This window comes from Heliangelus exortis, chromosome 1 (genome assembly GCF_036169615.1).
Source record: "Heliangelus exortis chromosome 1, bHelExo1.hap1, whole genome shotgun sequence".
In the NCBI taxonomy this organism is placed as follows: domain Eukaryota; kingdom Metazoa; phylum Chordata; class Aves; order Apodiformes; family Trochilidae; genus Heliangelus; species Heliangelus exortis.
In genome coordinates this window covers 81837184-81853961 of record NC_092422.1, presented here as the reverse complement: position 1 = coordinate 81853961, position 16778 = coordinate 81837184, and the positions used below count along the sequence as shown (strand labels likewise).

At 33.6% G+C, this 16778-nt stretch overlaps 1 protein-coding gene across 12 annotated transcripts in view; it reads left to right on the top strand.

Annotated features, from left to right (window-relative positions):
• Positions 1-16778, top strand: part of DMD (dystrophin) — a 1120784-nt gene that overhangs the window by 420799 nt on the left and 683207 nt on the right. For all 12 annotated transcript variants that reach the window (XM_071750505.1, XM_071750583.1, XM_071750574.1 and 9 more), the window contains 4 exons: positions 7907-8095; positions 8439-8620; positions 10620-10770; positions 15331-15450. In XM_071750505.1, coding sequence (XP_071606606.1) covers positions 7907-8095; positions 8439-8620; positions 10620-10770; positions 15331-15450 — 642 coding nt within the window. The remainder of the gene's footprint in view (positions 1-7906; positions 8096-8438; positions 8621-10619; positions 10771-15330; positions 15451-16778) is intronic.

Below are 16778 nucleotides of genomic sequence, written 5' to 3'. Positions count from 1 at the left end.
TTGTCAGTATAATTCTGAAATGTGAAAGGGAAAGACAGTTAATAAACAGCTTAAGCAAAATTAAGCAATCTAGACATCTTTAGTCCTTCTTTTTCCTATATAGTAGAATTTTGAAGAACATTTTATAGGTCAAGTTAACATCAAGCAGTGGAGCATAAAGATATGCTAATTTTTGCTTTTGTACACCTCCAGATAAGTTTCAGAGCTCCTGTAGCAGGTGTTTGTGACAACAGAACAGTTTAAATTAGTCAGAGCAAGGGGTTTTTTTCTTCCAGTATTGTTTTCTGTTCCCAGCAGTGACAAATAACGGATCCGTAGGAAGGGGAAAACAGGTATGACTGATCAAGAGTATTGAAACACCTGTGTATTCTCACTTACCTTCCACTGATATGTGGCTCAGAAATTTCCTGAGCTGGAAATAGTGTCTTTATATTCAATACTCCTCAGTGGATGTTTATCCTGTGCTTCCATCCAGTTGCTTGTCTTTGTAAATATTTAGCAGGTTTTTTATATAGTTTTCAATATGTCCAGAAATACTTTTCCATAGTTCCTGCACTATTCTCTATTGAAATGTTTGTAATATTTCTTCATTATTACAGGATTTATAAATCTTAAGTGCATTAAAAAGAGAAAAAAAAATCCCCGTTTTGAGATGACTGCTTATTATTTAATCTCATTTCCAACTTTTAATTTCTTATTCACAGCATGTAGCTACAGGCAGGGTAGTGACACTACAGAAATTGAAAAAATAAAAAGGCAAACAAGCAACTCCAAAACACATTAAATCACTCAAACCTCTTCTGCAATAGCTTACTTGTTAGCTTTCATTTTTAATTGAACATAAATATTCTTTGAAGGAGAGCACCTTAACAGAACTTAAAATATATTTAGGAGAAGTCTATATGTAATAGAGATAAACCTCATAAGAGCCATAATGGAGTATTCAGCCTGTTCAAGTGAATTTGACTATTTAAGATTTTAGATGACTGCAAATCCACATTTTGAATAGTGCTCTCCAAGTTTGAGAACCTCAGCCTTAACTTCACAGAAACTAATCAGTATGTCTAGTAATTTTCTCGTCTCAGTCTTTATTTCACAAAATAGTCATATTGCAGATGTATCTGTATTTAATTGTTCTTGACACTGATGCTTTTAAAGATATTTTGATATTGCGCTGTGTGAATATATAAAAAGAGTTTGGAGTTAAATATGCTAATTGTGCAGACTAGGTGGTTTTAATGAAGATCCTGAAAAGAATTATCATGGCTTAGAAGTCCAAAATAATAGCAGGACTGGTGGCTGGCTTCAGTGATTAGAACAGAGTGAGAAATTGACTTCATATTTTCTTACATCTGAAAACAGTATAGATTATGGATGTGATATATTTGAGGTTATCACTTGGGTTAAATTTTTCAAAATACACTTCTTAATTAGTTGCCGTTGGAGGGAACTAATTAGTTTGCCTTATTGAACTCAGAGTGCTAAATGCAGTTTAGAATACACATCACTTAAGATTTATATGGCTTCAATTCTGCAAAGTATGTTAGAATTTTATTTTTGCAGGTTACTTTATCCTCTAGTCTTTATAGTTTTTCTTCCTAGGTACCTCTGTGACAGTGTTGTGGTAATCTAGATTTTGATCTCAGGTAGCAGACTAGTACTCTGTACTCTAGTACTGGTACTCCAGTACTAGTACATGGAGACAAGTACTCTAGCAAGAATATCTGCATTTTCAAAGGCCTATAGGTTCATTGCATACATGTGAACTAAACCAATTTGTTTATTTTAATGTTTCTTCTATGCTGAAATTAATCAGTAATCATTGATCTTCTGAGGATGGAAGAAGTTTTGTCACAATTTGTTGAATTGTATGCATTCTAATTTACAATGTTAGCTGTATTAATATAAAATAATTAGATTTGACTTCTAACCGTTGAAGCTGGGGAGAAACCACTGAGACCCCATATTGTGTATTGAAAAAAATAGTTCAGTGAGATGATTTAGCTTTGCACACTGAACATTAACAGTAAAATACAATATTACAGTAGTTTATTAAATGCTGTCCATTCTGTGCACCAAAGTGTTTCATTACAATTTCATTGCTTTTTTTTGGCCATTGATACTGTTATATATGGCCTCTCTCATAGCCTTTTATGTAACTTTTTCTTCACTGTCCCTTCTGGGATGTTGAGCCAAATGCTCAAGGCAACGTTTTACAAGCAGGGAATATACTTCCTGTATATCACTGCATTTGTCAACTTATATCCCTTTATTTACAACAGTTAATTAAGATCAAATTTGTTGTGTGGTCCTCTTTTTTATTTCTGATGCTTTTTTGTTGTTCGTCACTGACCAGCAAATTTGTTGTGTGGTCCTCTTTATATTTCTGATGCTTTTTTATAGTTCGTCACTGAGCTGAAGGGAACAGTTCTCTCCAAGGACATGTATTGACAAAAGAAGCAACACTATTTCAGAGCAGTGGCAGTATTTTTTCTTTCCAATCAGGATTCTTTTTTCTGCAGTAAGATTTTGCATATGCCGATCCAGATGGCTGCTGTCCTTAGTCTTATCATTTCATGAATCTTAATTTATCTCCCTGAACAAGTTCATATTACTACCACCGGATTCCATTTTGGGGGGGTGGAACTTGATAACCAAGAAGGGTACTGGTAGCTCCAGTGAGTACCATATGATGGACCATATTAGTCCCCTCTTTAAGCAAAATATTTTGTTGACTTGCTGGTAAGTTGAGTTCCTGACCTATTATAGACTGCTGGCAGGCTGTAGGATGTGAGCTTTTTTATTCTTTTTTAAAATTAAGCTGTAATTCCCCTCGTCAAGACCGTGCTTAAAAAAGTTCTAGACAGTAGCTATTGACTAAACTACAGACAGAAAGAGTATTATGTTCTGTCACATTTGTGTGTTTTATGATAAAGACAGCTACATCAACTATGAAGGATATTATTTCAAAATTGCTGCACATGTAGAAATTTAAAAGAATAAGAAATTATTCTCAGACTTCCACAGGAAAATCAACATTGCTGCAACTTGTTGATTGCTCTTTGCTGTCCTCTAACCTGTTACAGAGGATTGTTAATTCTGGCCAAAGATGGTAGAATAAACATTCTGCATAGCTCAGTCTTCTTAGTACAATGTATTAGAATAGTCAAAAAGGTAAACACACAGCTAATGTATGTTACATATGGTCAGAGCACTGTTGCTGTGTGGCTCATGCATGAGTGGAGAAGCCTATAGCTGCCTGGTCCTGACTGCACAAGTGCACTCTTAATCTTTTGTGAAGCAAGACATTTTTTTCCCTGCAAGTAGGAACTGCCTGTGCAGAGAGCTTGCAAAATCATTTCTTTTAGAGTGTGGGGTGTAGGGATGAGCATGATAGCTTTTAAATTGTTTTAAGCATTATTTGGGCTGAAGGAAGAAGGATTGTAAATGAGTTTAAAGGAGACTGAAACAATAAGGAAGCAGGCCTTAGAAATAATTTTCAGACATACAAGAAAAACACATTTCTCCTTGGAAAAGAAAAAGAAAAGGTGTTTTGCTCAGGCAAAAATTAGCCCTTAGGTATAGTGACAGTAGGAAAAGGAACACTTGGTCATGTGAGTAACAAAAGTCTTAAAGAGGGAATAAAAGTTTTGAATATTTGAAATGAAGAAAATTGGAAAGTTAGTAAAGAGAACAAGGAAAGAAGAAGTATATGCATATGCAACTGATAGGACCTGCCAAAGTTACTCTTCTGTTAGGTGCAGGTGGGAGAAACTGTTTCTCATAAAGTCAGTGAGGAGAGATAATATAATAGTCAGATGACTGACGTAGTCAAAGATACTATGGGATGACATTGTTTTTGCTTACAGACATAGCAGAAGTGAGAGGGAATATAAAACAAAGCAAGTGAAGAAAGAGCAAAAACTAAACAGGATGCTGAAAGGAAAAGGCAGGTTTTCCTTCCAGAATGCTGGAACCATAAATACATTTTTTCATGTTTTTGAGCTATAAGACTGTAGAATTCATAATGAAATGTATATGAAAATGAAGCTTGATTTTTGGTTTTGTTTGCTCCACTTTTTTTACTCTTGGAATCTATTATATTCTAGTAAAATTGATTTTCTTTGTTTCTCCATTTGTCTATCCATTGCCAGACAGAGAAGAAATAAAGACTGTGTTTATTTCTCAATTGCTTAAATGATATGCTAAAGAACTAATTCAGTACTTTTTTTGGATAATAGGTTTTTATTTCTTTTGGCTTGGGCATAATTCACCTGTCTCCCACTTTTCTTTTTATTCATTTAATGGCTTTTCTGCTCGTGAAGATTTTTAGAATACCATTTAATTAAGACTCTACAACATTTAAAAGGTCTTTAACAGAACAGTGCACTTTAAAGTGGCTGTTACTTAAGTCCTTATTACATTTAGAATTTACATTTTAAAAGTTGAAGTTAAATAAATGTGACAATATTATACATTCCATCTTTAATATTTTTCACTCTACTGCATGATGCTGTGATCACAATTCAAATTTCAAGGTAGACTGATCATCATAAATTGGAGACAGTTACCTTTTCCTTTTTTAATGTAAATGACAGTATAAAATACAATAGACATTTTTCAAGGGAGCTACTTTTTTGGTAGGAAAAAGACCCTAGGCTCCTTGACCTGTAATATGCTTTCAGGACCCCGTTACTCTTTAATATTGGAGGGTTCTCTGAAGATTCATTAGTTAATACTGAAAATTTACTGTAGGCTGAAAATTTCACCTTTCGTTATGTGAGTAGTACTTTTATTTATGTGTTAGGTAGAGAACAAATGACCTCACAGTCTGCTGCATGACATGAAAGCACCTGAAATATAGGCCCTCTTTGAATGCACCTTGTTCTTGGATGACAAAAGGGAAGGGTTCAAGAATGATGAGCAGACTAGGCATTTCAACAGGAAGGATTAATTTTTTATAGATATGTGGTAAAAGCAATCCTATTCACTCACAGTCAGTTGGTTTAACACAACCACTCAATTCATGTAACTGTTTGGAACCCTGATTGATAATTGCTTGAATAGGAAGTGCTTTCCTTAGAGAGGCAAGTACTTTGTGTCTTGTCATCATTAATACATCAAACAGCTATACATTTTACAGTCAGAACAAAATACTCAATATAATTAAAACCCTTAAGTAAACATAGGATAAAGAATTTCCCTACTTAATAAAATCTATATGTTTTGATAAGCTTTGTGGTCAAGTTTATTATTAGCTGACAGCCTTGTTTCCTGTCTTTTAACTCACCTGTCCTCACATTTACCAGTTTTAGTCTTTTTCTCCTAACCCAACTGATTCCATTTTTTCACTTGCTTTCATATTTATCCAACTTCTATACTCTAAATCCCATTGTGCAAAGTTTTCCTTCTGTGCCAGTAAAGTCGTTGTCTTTTTCAGTCTTTATTTGTAACAACTGCACCTAAGAGAATAATTTAAGAGATTAGTTTTCCATTTTTCATTTCTGTCAATAGTACCAGCATTTTGTTCCCTTTGTAAGGTAGTTTCCTTCCTACTGTCTGGTTCTGGCTTTTTTCCTCTCAATATGCACACCACCTAAACTCTATTGACTTTCAATGAACTTTCAATCTCCTGCATCTCAAAAACTGCAGTTGCAAGGACAGGTCAGTTCATCTAGGTGAATGCATCTTCAGTACAAGTGGAACCACTGAGAAAATCAGCTAGTAAAAAACTCGGTTGTCTCAACAGAGAAAAAAAAAATCAACAAAACCCCTACAGTTTTTCAGCTTTATAATGAGGCCAAACCTTGGGTGGATTATCATATTAATTTCAAACAAAAAAAGCAATTTCTTGAGCATTTTTTCGCCATTTTTTTGAGTGAGAACATACTTTGGAATACCTGTCAAGTAACTGTTTTGGTTTCCATTTATGCTACAGTATTTGCTTGTCTTTAAATTTCTTCAAGACTTGTTGTAATAGTGCAGGAATTAGTCTGCACCATTTTGCCATTGAAGTTCATGAGTCCCAGTGTGATTCTATACGATATTTGTGTTACTATGAGAAAGCAGTGAAAATGCTTTTCAACATGATTAGGAAAAATTATAATTAATAGTTATTCCTCAGAAAAAGAGTTGTTAGGACCTGCTTTGTTAAACACTTTTCATACATGAGACAATGTTGTGATCAGAAGGCAGATCTAGAGACAGGAGGGTTTTCAAATGAAGACTTTTCAGGCAAGTAGCTGAGAGAGACCATCATGAATCTCTGAAAACATGATAACCCTGGTCTCTCTCAGCTGTTGTAGAATTATTTTTCCCCCAGTGTATCACATGTGGGAATATTCTACACAGTAATGTTAGAAAAAAACCCAAACTATTACATATACAAAAGCAATGGAAGTTTTCCTTTCCCATAGTGGATTGTGACTGGAAAAAAAAGCCTATCTTGCTGCTGAGAAGTGATGTGGTTGAGTATAATTTTTTAGTGCTACAGAGTAGTAGTAAAATTTGGAGTTGCACACAATTCAAATATTAATCTGGGCGGCAGGAATTGAACATTTTCTGTGATAGATTATGTTCCTGTAAGACAGTAGTTTCTTTAAACCAAAAAACCACAAACTATTGTGTTCATCAGATTTCCATGTTTGTTTTACTGATGCAGGCTTATTGAACATTTTTTGTCATGCATATTTGGCAGTGAAGTTAAGACTGGTATTTAAATCAGCCAGAAGATTAAAGAGATTCACATAAACTGTATGTGATTATTAGATCTATAAAATTCAGGATGAATTTTTTTGTTAAGAGAGAGATTAAACATTTCCTATTAAAGAATCTGGTTACATTCATTGCAGTTCCTGCTTTCTAGTGCTAAACTTGGACTTTCTGTCCAAAACTACTGGAAGAAGGTTTAGACACTGCTTTGAGCCTTTTATTGGCACAAGTATAGCAGTAGAGTCAATTTCTTCTAACTATAAAAAATATTTTGTGTTGGTGTATTCTTAATAAAAACATGTATATTTTAACATCAGCAGTCTGTGTTTTGTACTAACTTTCTAGATAAGCTTCTTCAGAACTTGAAAAATGAATCGAATGATGTCTTTTGCAGCAAACCCATATTTCTTGCTTCTGTGTTGTTCTACTGAACTATTACAGTTATCCATAAATGCTTTTTGCTGATTTATTTTGACTAAGCAATAGATCTTAACTGTGAATTCTGTGCTTGGAAGTCTGACTTGTAAAATACAAAGGTGGCTTTTGTGGGAAAGAGAAATCAACACTAATGCTCATTTTATTGTTTTTGAGAAGTTATAATTTGGCATGAGATTTCTGAGCTTTTATAGCTTTTAAGAATGTTTAATAACCAGACACACAAAATGGGTTTCTGGTTAGCTCAAACCTTATATTGCATGTAGCATGCAGGACTGTTTTTCTTTTCTGTATTCTATGTTCCATGGACTGTCTGCAATGTTAGCAAACAACTTACTACTTTTTTGATGATGTAATTTTACTGCCTCCTGTGGTAAATAAATTTCTCATTTCCAGGAGAAAATACTTAACTAAGAAACAATAAATTAAATGAAAAATCAGACTATTTATTGGAAAACTGTTAAAAAAGCACTCTACAGTGACAATTTATATAGTGTCATTATTCACAATAGTATGAATTTTATACTTTACTTTAAAAAATCTAATTTAATCTGAGATATTTTATTTCTCTCACTCTTATCTGATCTTTGTCAATTAACAGATTCTATAGTAATAACTACTTTCACACATTAGCCATCTGATGTTTTTTTGTTTTATAAACTCCTGGTTTTTATACAAGACAATGGTCTATTTATTCCTTTGTTAGAACTGTCTGAGAAAATGCTATTTGCACTACTCTTAAAAGTTTCTTTTTGACCAGTTTTTAGAAACTGTTGAAGAGAAGACATTTAGCACTGTGCGGACGAGGTCTGACACGGATCTTGAAAACTACCAAACTGCTTTAGAAGAAGTGCTGACATGGCTTCTGTCTGCAGAAGATGCATTGAAAGCACAGGGAGATATTTCCAATGATGTGGAAGTTGTTAAAGAACAATTTCACACACATGAGGTATATGTCCTTATTAATCTTGCAGTAAATATTTATCTGCTTGTATCCCATAATATAGTCAAGTACCAAGCAAAGATATTTCTAGTTCATATTAGTCCTTTTTCTTGTGTTTATTTGTGATTTGGGAAATTTAAAGGTAGCACTAGAGACTATGTCAAATACAAAAAGTGAAGGTGTTTATTCCTGGTTTGTGTCACAAGATTTGGGGAGGCATTGGAACAATAAAAAAAAAACAAGAGTTGAAAATCATGTTTGGAATGTGGTGGAATTTGAGAATTCTCCCACCTCTGATCTTTCATCCCAAATAATACAACTTTAAACTGGATTTTATTTTCATTGTCAGGGTTTTATGATGGAACTAACAGCTCACCAAGGATGTGTTGGCAATGTTTTGCAAGTTGGAAGTCAGCTTCTAGCAATTGGAAAACTTTCAGATGATGAAGAAAATGAAATCCAAGAACAAATGAATCTACTTAATTCTCGATGGGAAAGTCTCAGGGTAGCAAGTATGGAAAAACAAAGCAAGTAAGTAATATGTCAGGTAATATAATACATGTGGAGTTTGAAACAATTGTGAGCTTGATTAGCAGCTGGGATTTTCTTTCACTTCACTATGAAAAAACCACCATCTCAGATCTCTGTTAATCTGAAATTTGATGTGTAGCTTGCGTGTTCTTTTGAGACTGGAAGCCACTCAAATCAGCAGTTATCAACAACTTGGATGCTAATAATGTTTCAACCAAATTTATATAGCCCACCTCACTTTTTTTCTGATTGTTATCTTCACTGGTAACTTCACTCAGTCCCTCTCATTACTATGTTCCAGGAATGTATATATTTCTCTGCTGTATTCATCTTGCTCTTATTTACTTTACCTTTATCTTTTGTTTAGTTTATCTTTCCTTGACATTCTATAAAATTTTTTATGGTTTTCAGATGTTTCAACCTAGCTTCCTCCAATGTCGTTATTTTCTTGCAGAGAAGACTCCATGAGACTTTGCTGAAGACAGTTTTTATTTGTCATATTTATTTTCATTTAAAACAGCACATACAAGTAGCAGCCTCACCTCCATGAGTGGTACTGTGTCAACTAAAATGTCCACTGTTTATTTAGCTTATCTTCCAGTTGCAGCTATTTTCATGTAGTTGAACTTCTGTTCAATAAAATAGAAATAAAGTGACCCTTATTTAACAAAGTTTTACTGATACTGAATTTATTTTTTGCATAAACATGCTGAGGTTTGTTTTAAGAAGCTCTTTCATCTAATGCCCTGTTGTAGGTAATCCCAGAAATTGGTTATAAACTGAGGAATACTATCTAAGAATGGAGTATTTGTTAGCTGATATACATACAAAGACATACATCTAATATCACTAGAAACATAATTTTTAAAAAAAGTGATTTAAAAAGTGATTTAATTTTATAATATGAGTTAATACTGTATATATGGTACCTATTTTAAATTATTTGTTAGAATAAGTAATGATGTAAATATTTCATTAGAAACCAAATGCTAATTTTGAGAAGGTTCAGAACTGGAAGGAATATTTTTTCTACTTCTTTCGAAAAAGGTAGGAAATAAAAACCTATACAATAGAAGTGTTGAAGTTTTAGACATGTGCCTTAAAATATGAACAGGCTACAAATGACATTCAAGATTTCACATAATTGCATCTGTGGGATCTTGACATATTAAATATTTGTTGTTCAGAAGAATTTAAACATGGGCCCAAAAGTAGATATCTATACGTTCAGTGCAGTCTTCTGTGGTGATTAGGGGCTGTTGTTCACAGAGAGAAAAAATTTACAATAGCTTCCTAATTTGGGCTACATTTTCTAGAAGCAAACAAGAAACCAACTGAGAAATAAACGAAATAAAACAGGATTCTACTGTCTTCCTTACTTGGCAGTTTTCTCCAGTCTGTAAGTTTACCTCAGATTTTCAGATCTCCCCATTGAGTTCTGAAGGTAGTTAAGTAACTTTTTGCTGCAGGAGTGGTGCTTGAGATTTAAGTAACACACTGTAACACACAATAGTTTCACCAAGCTCATGATTTTGGGACTTTGTTTAGGCACAACTGATATGTTTCCTATTTCATTCTCCAGAGCATTGTCCATCGAATAACTGAAAAATTTAATAACCTGTTCTGTTAAATATCTTAAATTTGAGGGAACTGTCTAAGCACTTTCTGAAGTACTTGTAGTAGACAATGCAAGCTTTAAGCAATCAGCAGAAATTATGCAACTTCCATGCAACTGAAGGACTGCACTTTAACAGACAGTATATTATATGCACATATATAGTATATGGAGTACTCAGGTTCTTAGAAAAGTTTCAAAACAGCTTGCCTAAATCAAAACTGTTCCAAAAAATTTTCATTTACCTCTTTGAAAGTATTTATTTTTTTATTCTGGATTGAGATGAAGCCTCATGAAAATCAGTTACAAGTACACATGGTAGATACTTCTGCCTCTTCTTTTCATTCATGTATCAATCAAAATAATTACTTACTTGTTTTACAGTTTACATAAAATGCTAATGGATCTGCAGAATCAGCAGCTAGCCCAATTAGCTGACTGGCTGACAAAAACTGAGGAAAGGACAAGGAAAATCGATTTGGAGCCCTTAGGTCCAGATCTAGAGGACCTAAAGCATCAAGTAGAAGAGCATAAGGTATGATTCCAGAAGCATAAAAAACAACTTCAGTTTTTTAAAATTTTAGAAGCCATACTCATGCAAATAGGACATAGCAAAGTAATATGGAATCTTGGTTTAATATTGGTTGTTTTGTATAATTAACAATTTATTTTATCACAATTCTGACTTTTACCCTAATATTTAAAAAAAAAATACTTCCTTTTAAAATATAAACAATATTGTAGTCTATGTGAGGTAACTATAACATCCTTTCATTAAACAGTAGAATAAGAATATATCAGAGTTTTTAATACCTGCGTTTTCTTCTTTTTTGTGTTACTTTTTTGTTTGTTTGTTTTGTTTCATTGCTTCCTGTAGTAGTTATAATTTGACTCCTAGGAGTCCTCATGTTGGATTCCTGGGACTCTAAATGTAAATGTACAGAAGTATAAAATAGGCCCTAGTTTCTAACTGTAGCATGTAATGTACTTCTTAGTAATGTATTTAATTAATTAAAAAGATCAAGCTAATAAATGTAAGAGGGAATCCAGCCATTTTTTTTCCACATTCCATGAGAATAATTATTTAATTGGAAAAATTAAAAATTAAAGAGAGAGACTATCATTTATGTAGTAGCTTTGTTTCATTCACTATTAAATTTTCTGTCTTGACATAAATTTAAATTTTAAAAGATATTTACATACCTATCCATGACAGAGAATAGTGTAGAAAACAGATGACTTGTGAGAACATGGATATTTACATGTATAACCTGTTACTGTTTCTACATCAGTGGTTTGAGACCTCTTAACACGTGACACTTGATGGCCTGTGTCAGTGCTAGTCCAGGTTCTGGAAAGCATATCATACTAAAAATCATATATACAATCTCAAAGCCAGCTTTTAGAGTTTTTAAAAGTAGGTCAAAAGCTGCAAAAGACTGCATGATCCACTTTTGTGCTAAAGGTGATTTTCCTGCATCCTGATTAAGGAAAGCTACGGAAGAAAAATACAAATTCTAGACCTACTGCTGCTATTTGTCCTATCTGTTTTTGCTCTCTGAGGAGTCTGTGCATTTCAATACATGGGTTTGCTAGCTAGCTCTATATTCTCACATTAAATTTGCTTTTTAAAAAAAGACAGCAGGTAATTATGAAGTCATAGTAAGAGAAAGAAACCTGAAAGATTTAGATTACATGAGTACTAAGATTTAAATACCTTCTTTCCTATTTCAGTTTGCATTTAAATGCTAACATTAAATGTAGTTCTCTTATTTATGCAATATCTTTATGCTGTTTCTTTCTAATATTGAGAGAAATAGGTATTTAGTTTCTATTTTAATATTCTAAGTGAAGACCCTCTTACATACTAATTCTTCATATTTTTGATCTGATGAGTTAGTGAACATTAATAATTTATGTGAATTTATTTTCAAATGTATTATCTGTACAAAAGACAATCTACTTGATAGGGTGGAAAGTTTTGTTTTTCAAAAAAAACCAACCTTCAGTAATATGTATTGGTAATGGCATCCATCACTGAGACCATAGAAAGCATATAACACTGTTTCCTGCATGAGGCTTTGTTCAGTGGTATATCTTCAGAAGGAATATCTTGATAGTACAGAAAATTTTCTGACTGGACTGAAATAGAGGTAAATTCTAGAAGGTTTTTTTTGTCATTAGTAAGGTATGCGGTTTTGGTAAAAATCCAGCATAGTTAATATATGTTGAAGTAATAGTCAAACATTTCAGTGAAGAATTATTAGTCTTTGCAGCAGTATTTTATGTCTTTTGTCTGATTTTGCAAGTACCCTTTCTTAATAATTTTATAAAAGGAGAAAATTGCTTTTCTAGCAATACATCTCTAAATGGGCTATTGAGCTGTCTCAGAAGAATACTATATTAGAAATTTTATAATTAGAAAAAATGTGCTGTTAATTGAGCTAATTTTAATATTCCTCATTATTATTATTTTTATACAATTTATAGTAGTAGATTTTATAGTTTCATTCACTTCTTAAAGAAGTCTAAGCTGCTTAAGTATTTGCAGTGTTTCTGGAAGGCTGAGCTTTTTTCTTTTTTATAAAAATATCAGAAACTATGGAAAAATTTTGGTGATAGGATTTTTCAGTGCTTCAAATAAATTGCAACAGTGAAATGAGACACTTCCTAACTGTTAAAATATAGGGAGTAGACTTGGGTTTGGGTACTTTGATACCCTAAATAGATATTTTTATTCAGTTTGAAGCAGAGTATATCAGAATTTAATATTTTTTTACCTGATAGATAGGAATTAAAGAACAGTAAAATTTTATGACTCTGTTGTGCTGTCCCCATGTATCACCATCTAAACCCATCATACAATATAAATCCCTAGAAATTTGCTACAAGCTCAGAAGAACTTGTTAGAAACGTATTTGAACAGAGTGTACTCCAGTCTTAAGAGTGCCCTCAGTATATTCCTGCTTCAGCAAACTCTTGTACACAAATGATTGTCAACAGTGAATTTTATGGTAAAAACAGACACTTGGATTATAAAGAACAGTGCTTTAGGTCAGGGCAAGTTGAATCTTTCTGGGGATTTGAAAATTACTCAGCTTTCTGGTTTTATTACTTCCCTGACTTCTCAAGTCTTTTCAGATTGTGTGGGAGACTCCTGCTTCCGAAGTGCCCTCCAATCCTACACTTGAGCAGTGTTGCTAACTGTGGTTTTATTCTGGAATTCCATTTATTCTCTCAGATAGCAACTAATCAGGAAATAAAATTCACCTTCTCCCTGGCTGTGGTGTTGCAGAGCAATGTATTTATTGTCATTTGGATGAAAAAGGGAATTGAATCTGAGGGAAGAAAGCTGTGTAATAGGGTCTTATCCATGAGTGCAGTGACTCCTCTTTCCTGATCAAGTGTTGGGTCATAAAATGTCAAGGTCTGAATTTTATGCATTGTTCTAACATTTTTGTGTACTTCACAGTCCTTAAGAATTGCTTTATAGTCTATAGCTCTGAAGCAAATTATAATCACAGGCATGAAAGTCAGAAAAAGGAGAATTCTTCTAAATATATTTGCTCAAGAGCTATGCCCATGAAAGAATTAAAACTCTGAGAAGTGTTATAGTAAGGAATTTATGCCTTAAAAACAAAGTATTCTGTGAATTCCTTTCCTCTTGCTTGTAGGCACATGATATTATTTTGTGGTTTAATTTTCAAATAAAAGTAAGTTTTACCAAAGAGGTTTAAAATGCATGACCTAATATTCAGCAAGGGCTTGTTTTTTATAACCCAAGCAAATTGTTCTGCTTCAGAATGCAGAATTCCACACAGTTTGTAGTACAGTCAAGGTTACTGTTGTGACAAGGTTAGCCATGCTATTTTTCACCCTGTGACTATCATACTAAATATGTGCTGAGGACTAGAGCAAACTCTGATGAAGTATCTAGGGCACAATCCAGGACTTCAGTTTCCCACATTTTTCAATTGATTTGAAGCTAGCTATAAACACCTAAGGAGTGGTTGAGGTAGAATATTATCCTTGATACCTTGGTTTTCTTCATAGGAGTGGGATGTTTTTATTAAGAAACACAACACAGAACTCAGTAGTGTAAAAAAGTGAACTACTGGGAGTTAGAAATGTATATTTGATTGTTAATAGACAAATTTAAACCTGGAGACAAGTAACAAAACTATGAAAAGAAATTTAATATTAACTTTTCTGTGGCTTGAAGTTTCAATACCAACATTTCTTTAACTCCTTCTCTCCATTTTTGTTGCCTGTCTTCCTGCTGCATGTCAGCACAATGAAAAAAAAAATGGTAATGTAAGAAATGAATAAAATATCAATATGTCAATTTGCACAGATTTGAGAAAACTTTCTTCACTTTAAGCGATTTACTATTTTTTAGCAGATTATCCTCAGTTTTATTGCAGCTTGCAGCAGGGACTGGGTATCAAAGCTAAAGGGACAAGAAAATACTTCCTCAGACATTCAGAAATCATAAAGTGTCTCTCTCACTTTATTTCCTGATTTCTTCAATAAGTGAAAGAGGAGTGCTGCATGCATTTCCTGATCTTGAGTGAGCTCCTCAGCAGTTTCATCCTACGTTACCAATGTAGTAGGAGTGCCAGTCTGGAGTTGTTTAATTATAAAAGCTTTGCCTATTTTATTTTTTTTTTTAACATTTTGAAAATGAGTATTTTAATATGTTAATATGGAGTACAGAATCTAATACCATGCCTATTTACATTTTTCAGGCTAATGGTATGTATACATGCTATACTCATATTTGTAAATCAACTACATCAATTCAACAAATGCTTTCTCCAGCTAAGTTTCTAGCTTGAAATGCTATCAGGAGTTTAGGACTTGTGAGTAAGAGTAAGCTGTTTTCTAAAAGGAATTGAAATGGTCCACTATGTTTACATTAGTACATATATGTCCTAAGGTAACAAAATAAGTTTAAATTGCTTAGTATTGACAGCAGTAGGATTAAAAAAATCTCAAAACTGGTTAATTACACACATTAATCATTCAGTGGAACTCCAAAACCATCGTGTTCTTATTTAGAACACTTTTTCTAACACATATACTTTAATTATAGGCATTTCAAGAAGATCTGGAACAGGAACAAGTCAAGGTGAATTCTCTTACCCATATGGTAGTGGTAGTGGATGAAAACAATGGAGACAGAGCTACTGCAGCACTGGAAGAGCAGCTTCAGGTAATGATTAAACCTCTGACTCTCACAGAAAAAGCTATCAGTGGTCTTAAGTGTCAATAAGGTTAAAGAAGAACTACTAGTAGCCATTTAAATTAATCTTTAGTGTCAGAACTGTGGTGTACCTGCTCAAGACAGTCTTAGCCTTCCAGAATTTCTTGCTAGCTCCTTGTATTCTGTTCAGTGAAATAAAGCAGATCCTGTGCAAGCACATGATTCTGGAAGCTAAACTAAACTAAAGAAGTGCCTTGAGTGGAAGAAGAAAAAAAATGTAATGAAATGCAAAAATGAGTGGAAAAAGATTGAACCAGGATATAATTCTGTGTTGGCAAGCAGTAGGTTCTTGCAAAGAGAAAAAGCATGCCAAAAAAGGGGAATTTATGAAAGGTGTTTAATATATACTGCACTTTATGAATTAGAAGATGTTCAACTTGTTCAACTGAGCTTTTTTTGACAGTGTGAAAAAAGACCCAAAAGGTTGGTGCATCATTAGACATTTGAACTACTTTCATATCCTCAGACAGGTATCTGAATGATTAAGATGACATCAGGTGATACAGCTGCATACCCCTATCATTACAATAGTTGTGAAGGTACTATTTGTATCTTGTGCAAGTATGTGGCTGACCTATATTGGAATCTTTACCTGAAACAGAACTCAGGCATTACTGTAATAATTTCCCTCATTAAAGAAACATAAAGAATGATGAGTGTAAATGGAACACAATGGAAATACACCATTTGATAGGGTACTAGTGGAGAAGGTTCCTGTTATTGGGATAGAGATTGCCAGTTATTAATGTCATTGACAAAGTTTATGCCTTGAAAGATGCCAGTAAGGCAACCCTGGAGGTACCATGCCCTGTGAGGGGTGGCACAAAGCAGTCCAGCTGCTGTTCTGTTCCCTCCTTGAAACACACTCTCTTAGAGAAGGATCTGAAAGAAAAGCTCACTAAAGTCATTGGTCTGGAAGTCACAGAATATGTAGCAGTGTTATAGATGTTAATAAATACAGAATGCAGATGTAAAGCTATGAGGTTTAGAGTGCTGGGGAGGTGTGCAAACTTTCCTACTTTTATACCCAGGAGAACCCAGCTAACACAGTCCACCTACTAGCATAGCAAAATATTACATCTCCTTTTTTGAGGGTACAGAAAGATAATAACTGATAAACTGAATATAAGGAAAGGAGATAAAATGTGTTGGCAGGCACAATCATTAAAGCATTTGACAAAAAAAAGCATAATGCAACAAAGTTCAGAGCTTGATTATGTAGCTGTCAGTCTGACTTTCAAAAGTAGAACAAAACAAGAGTGTTCACTGTCAGAGAG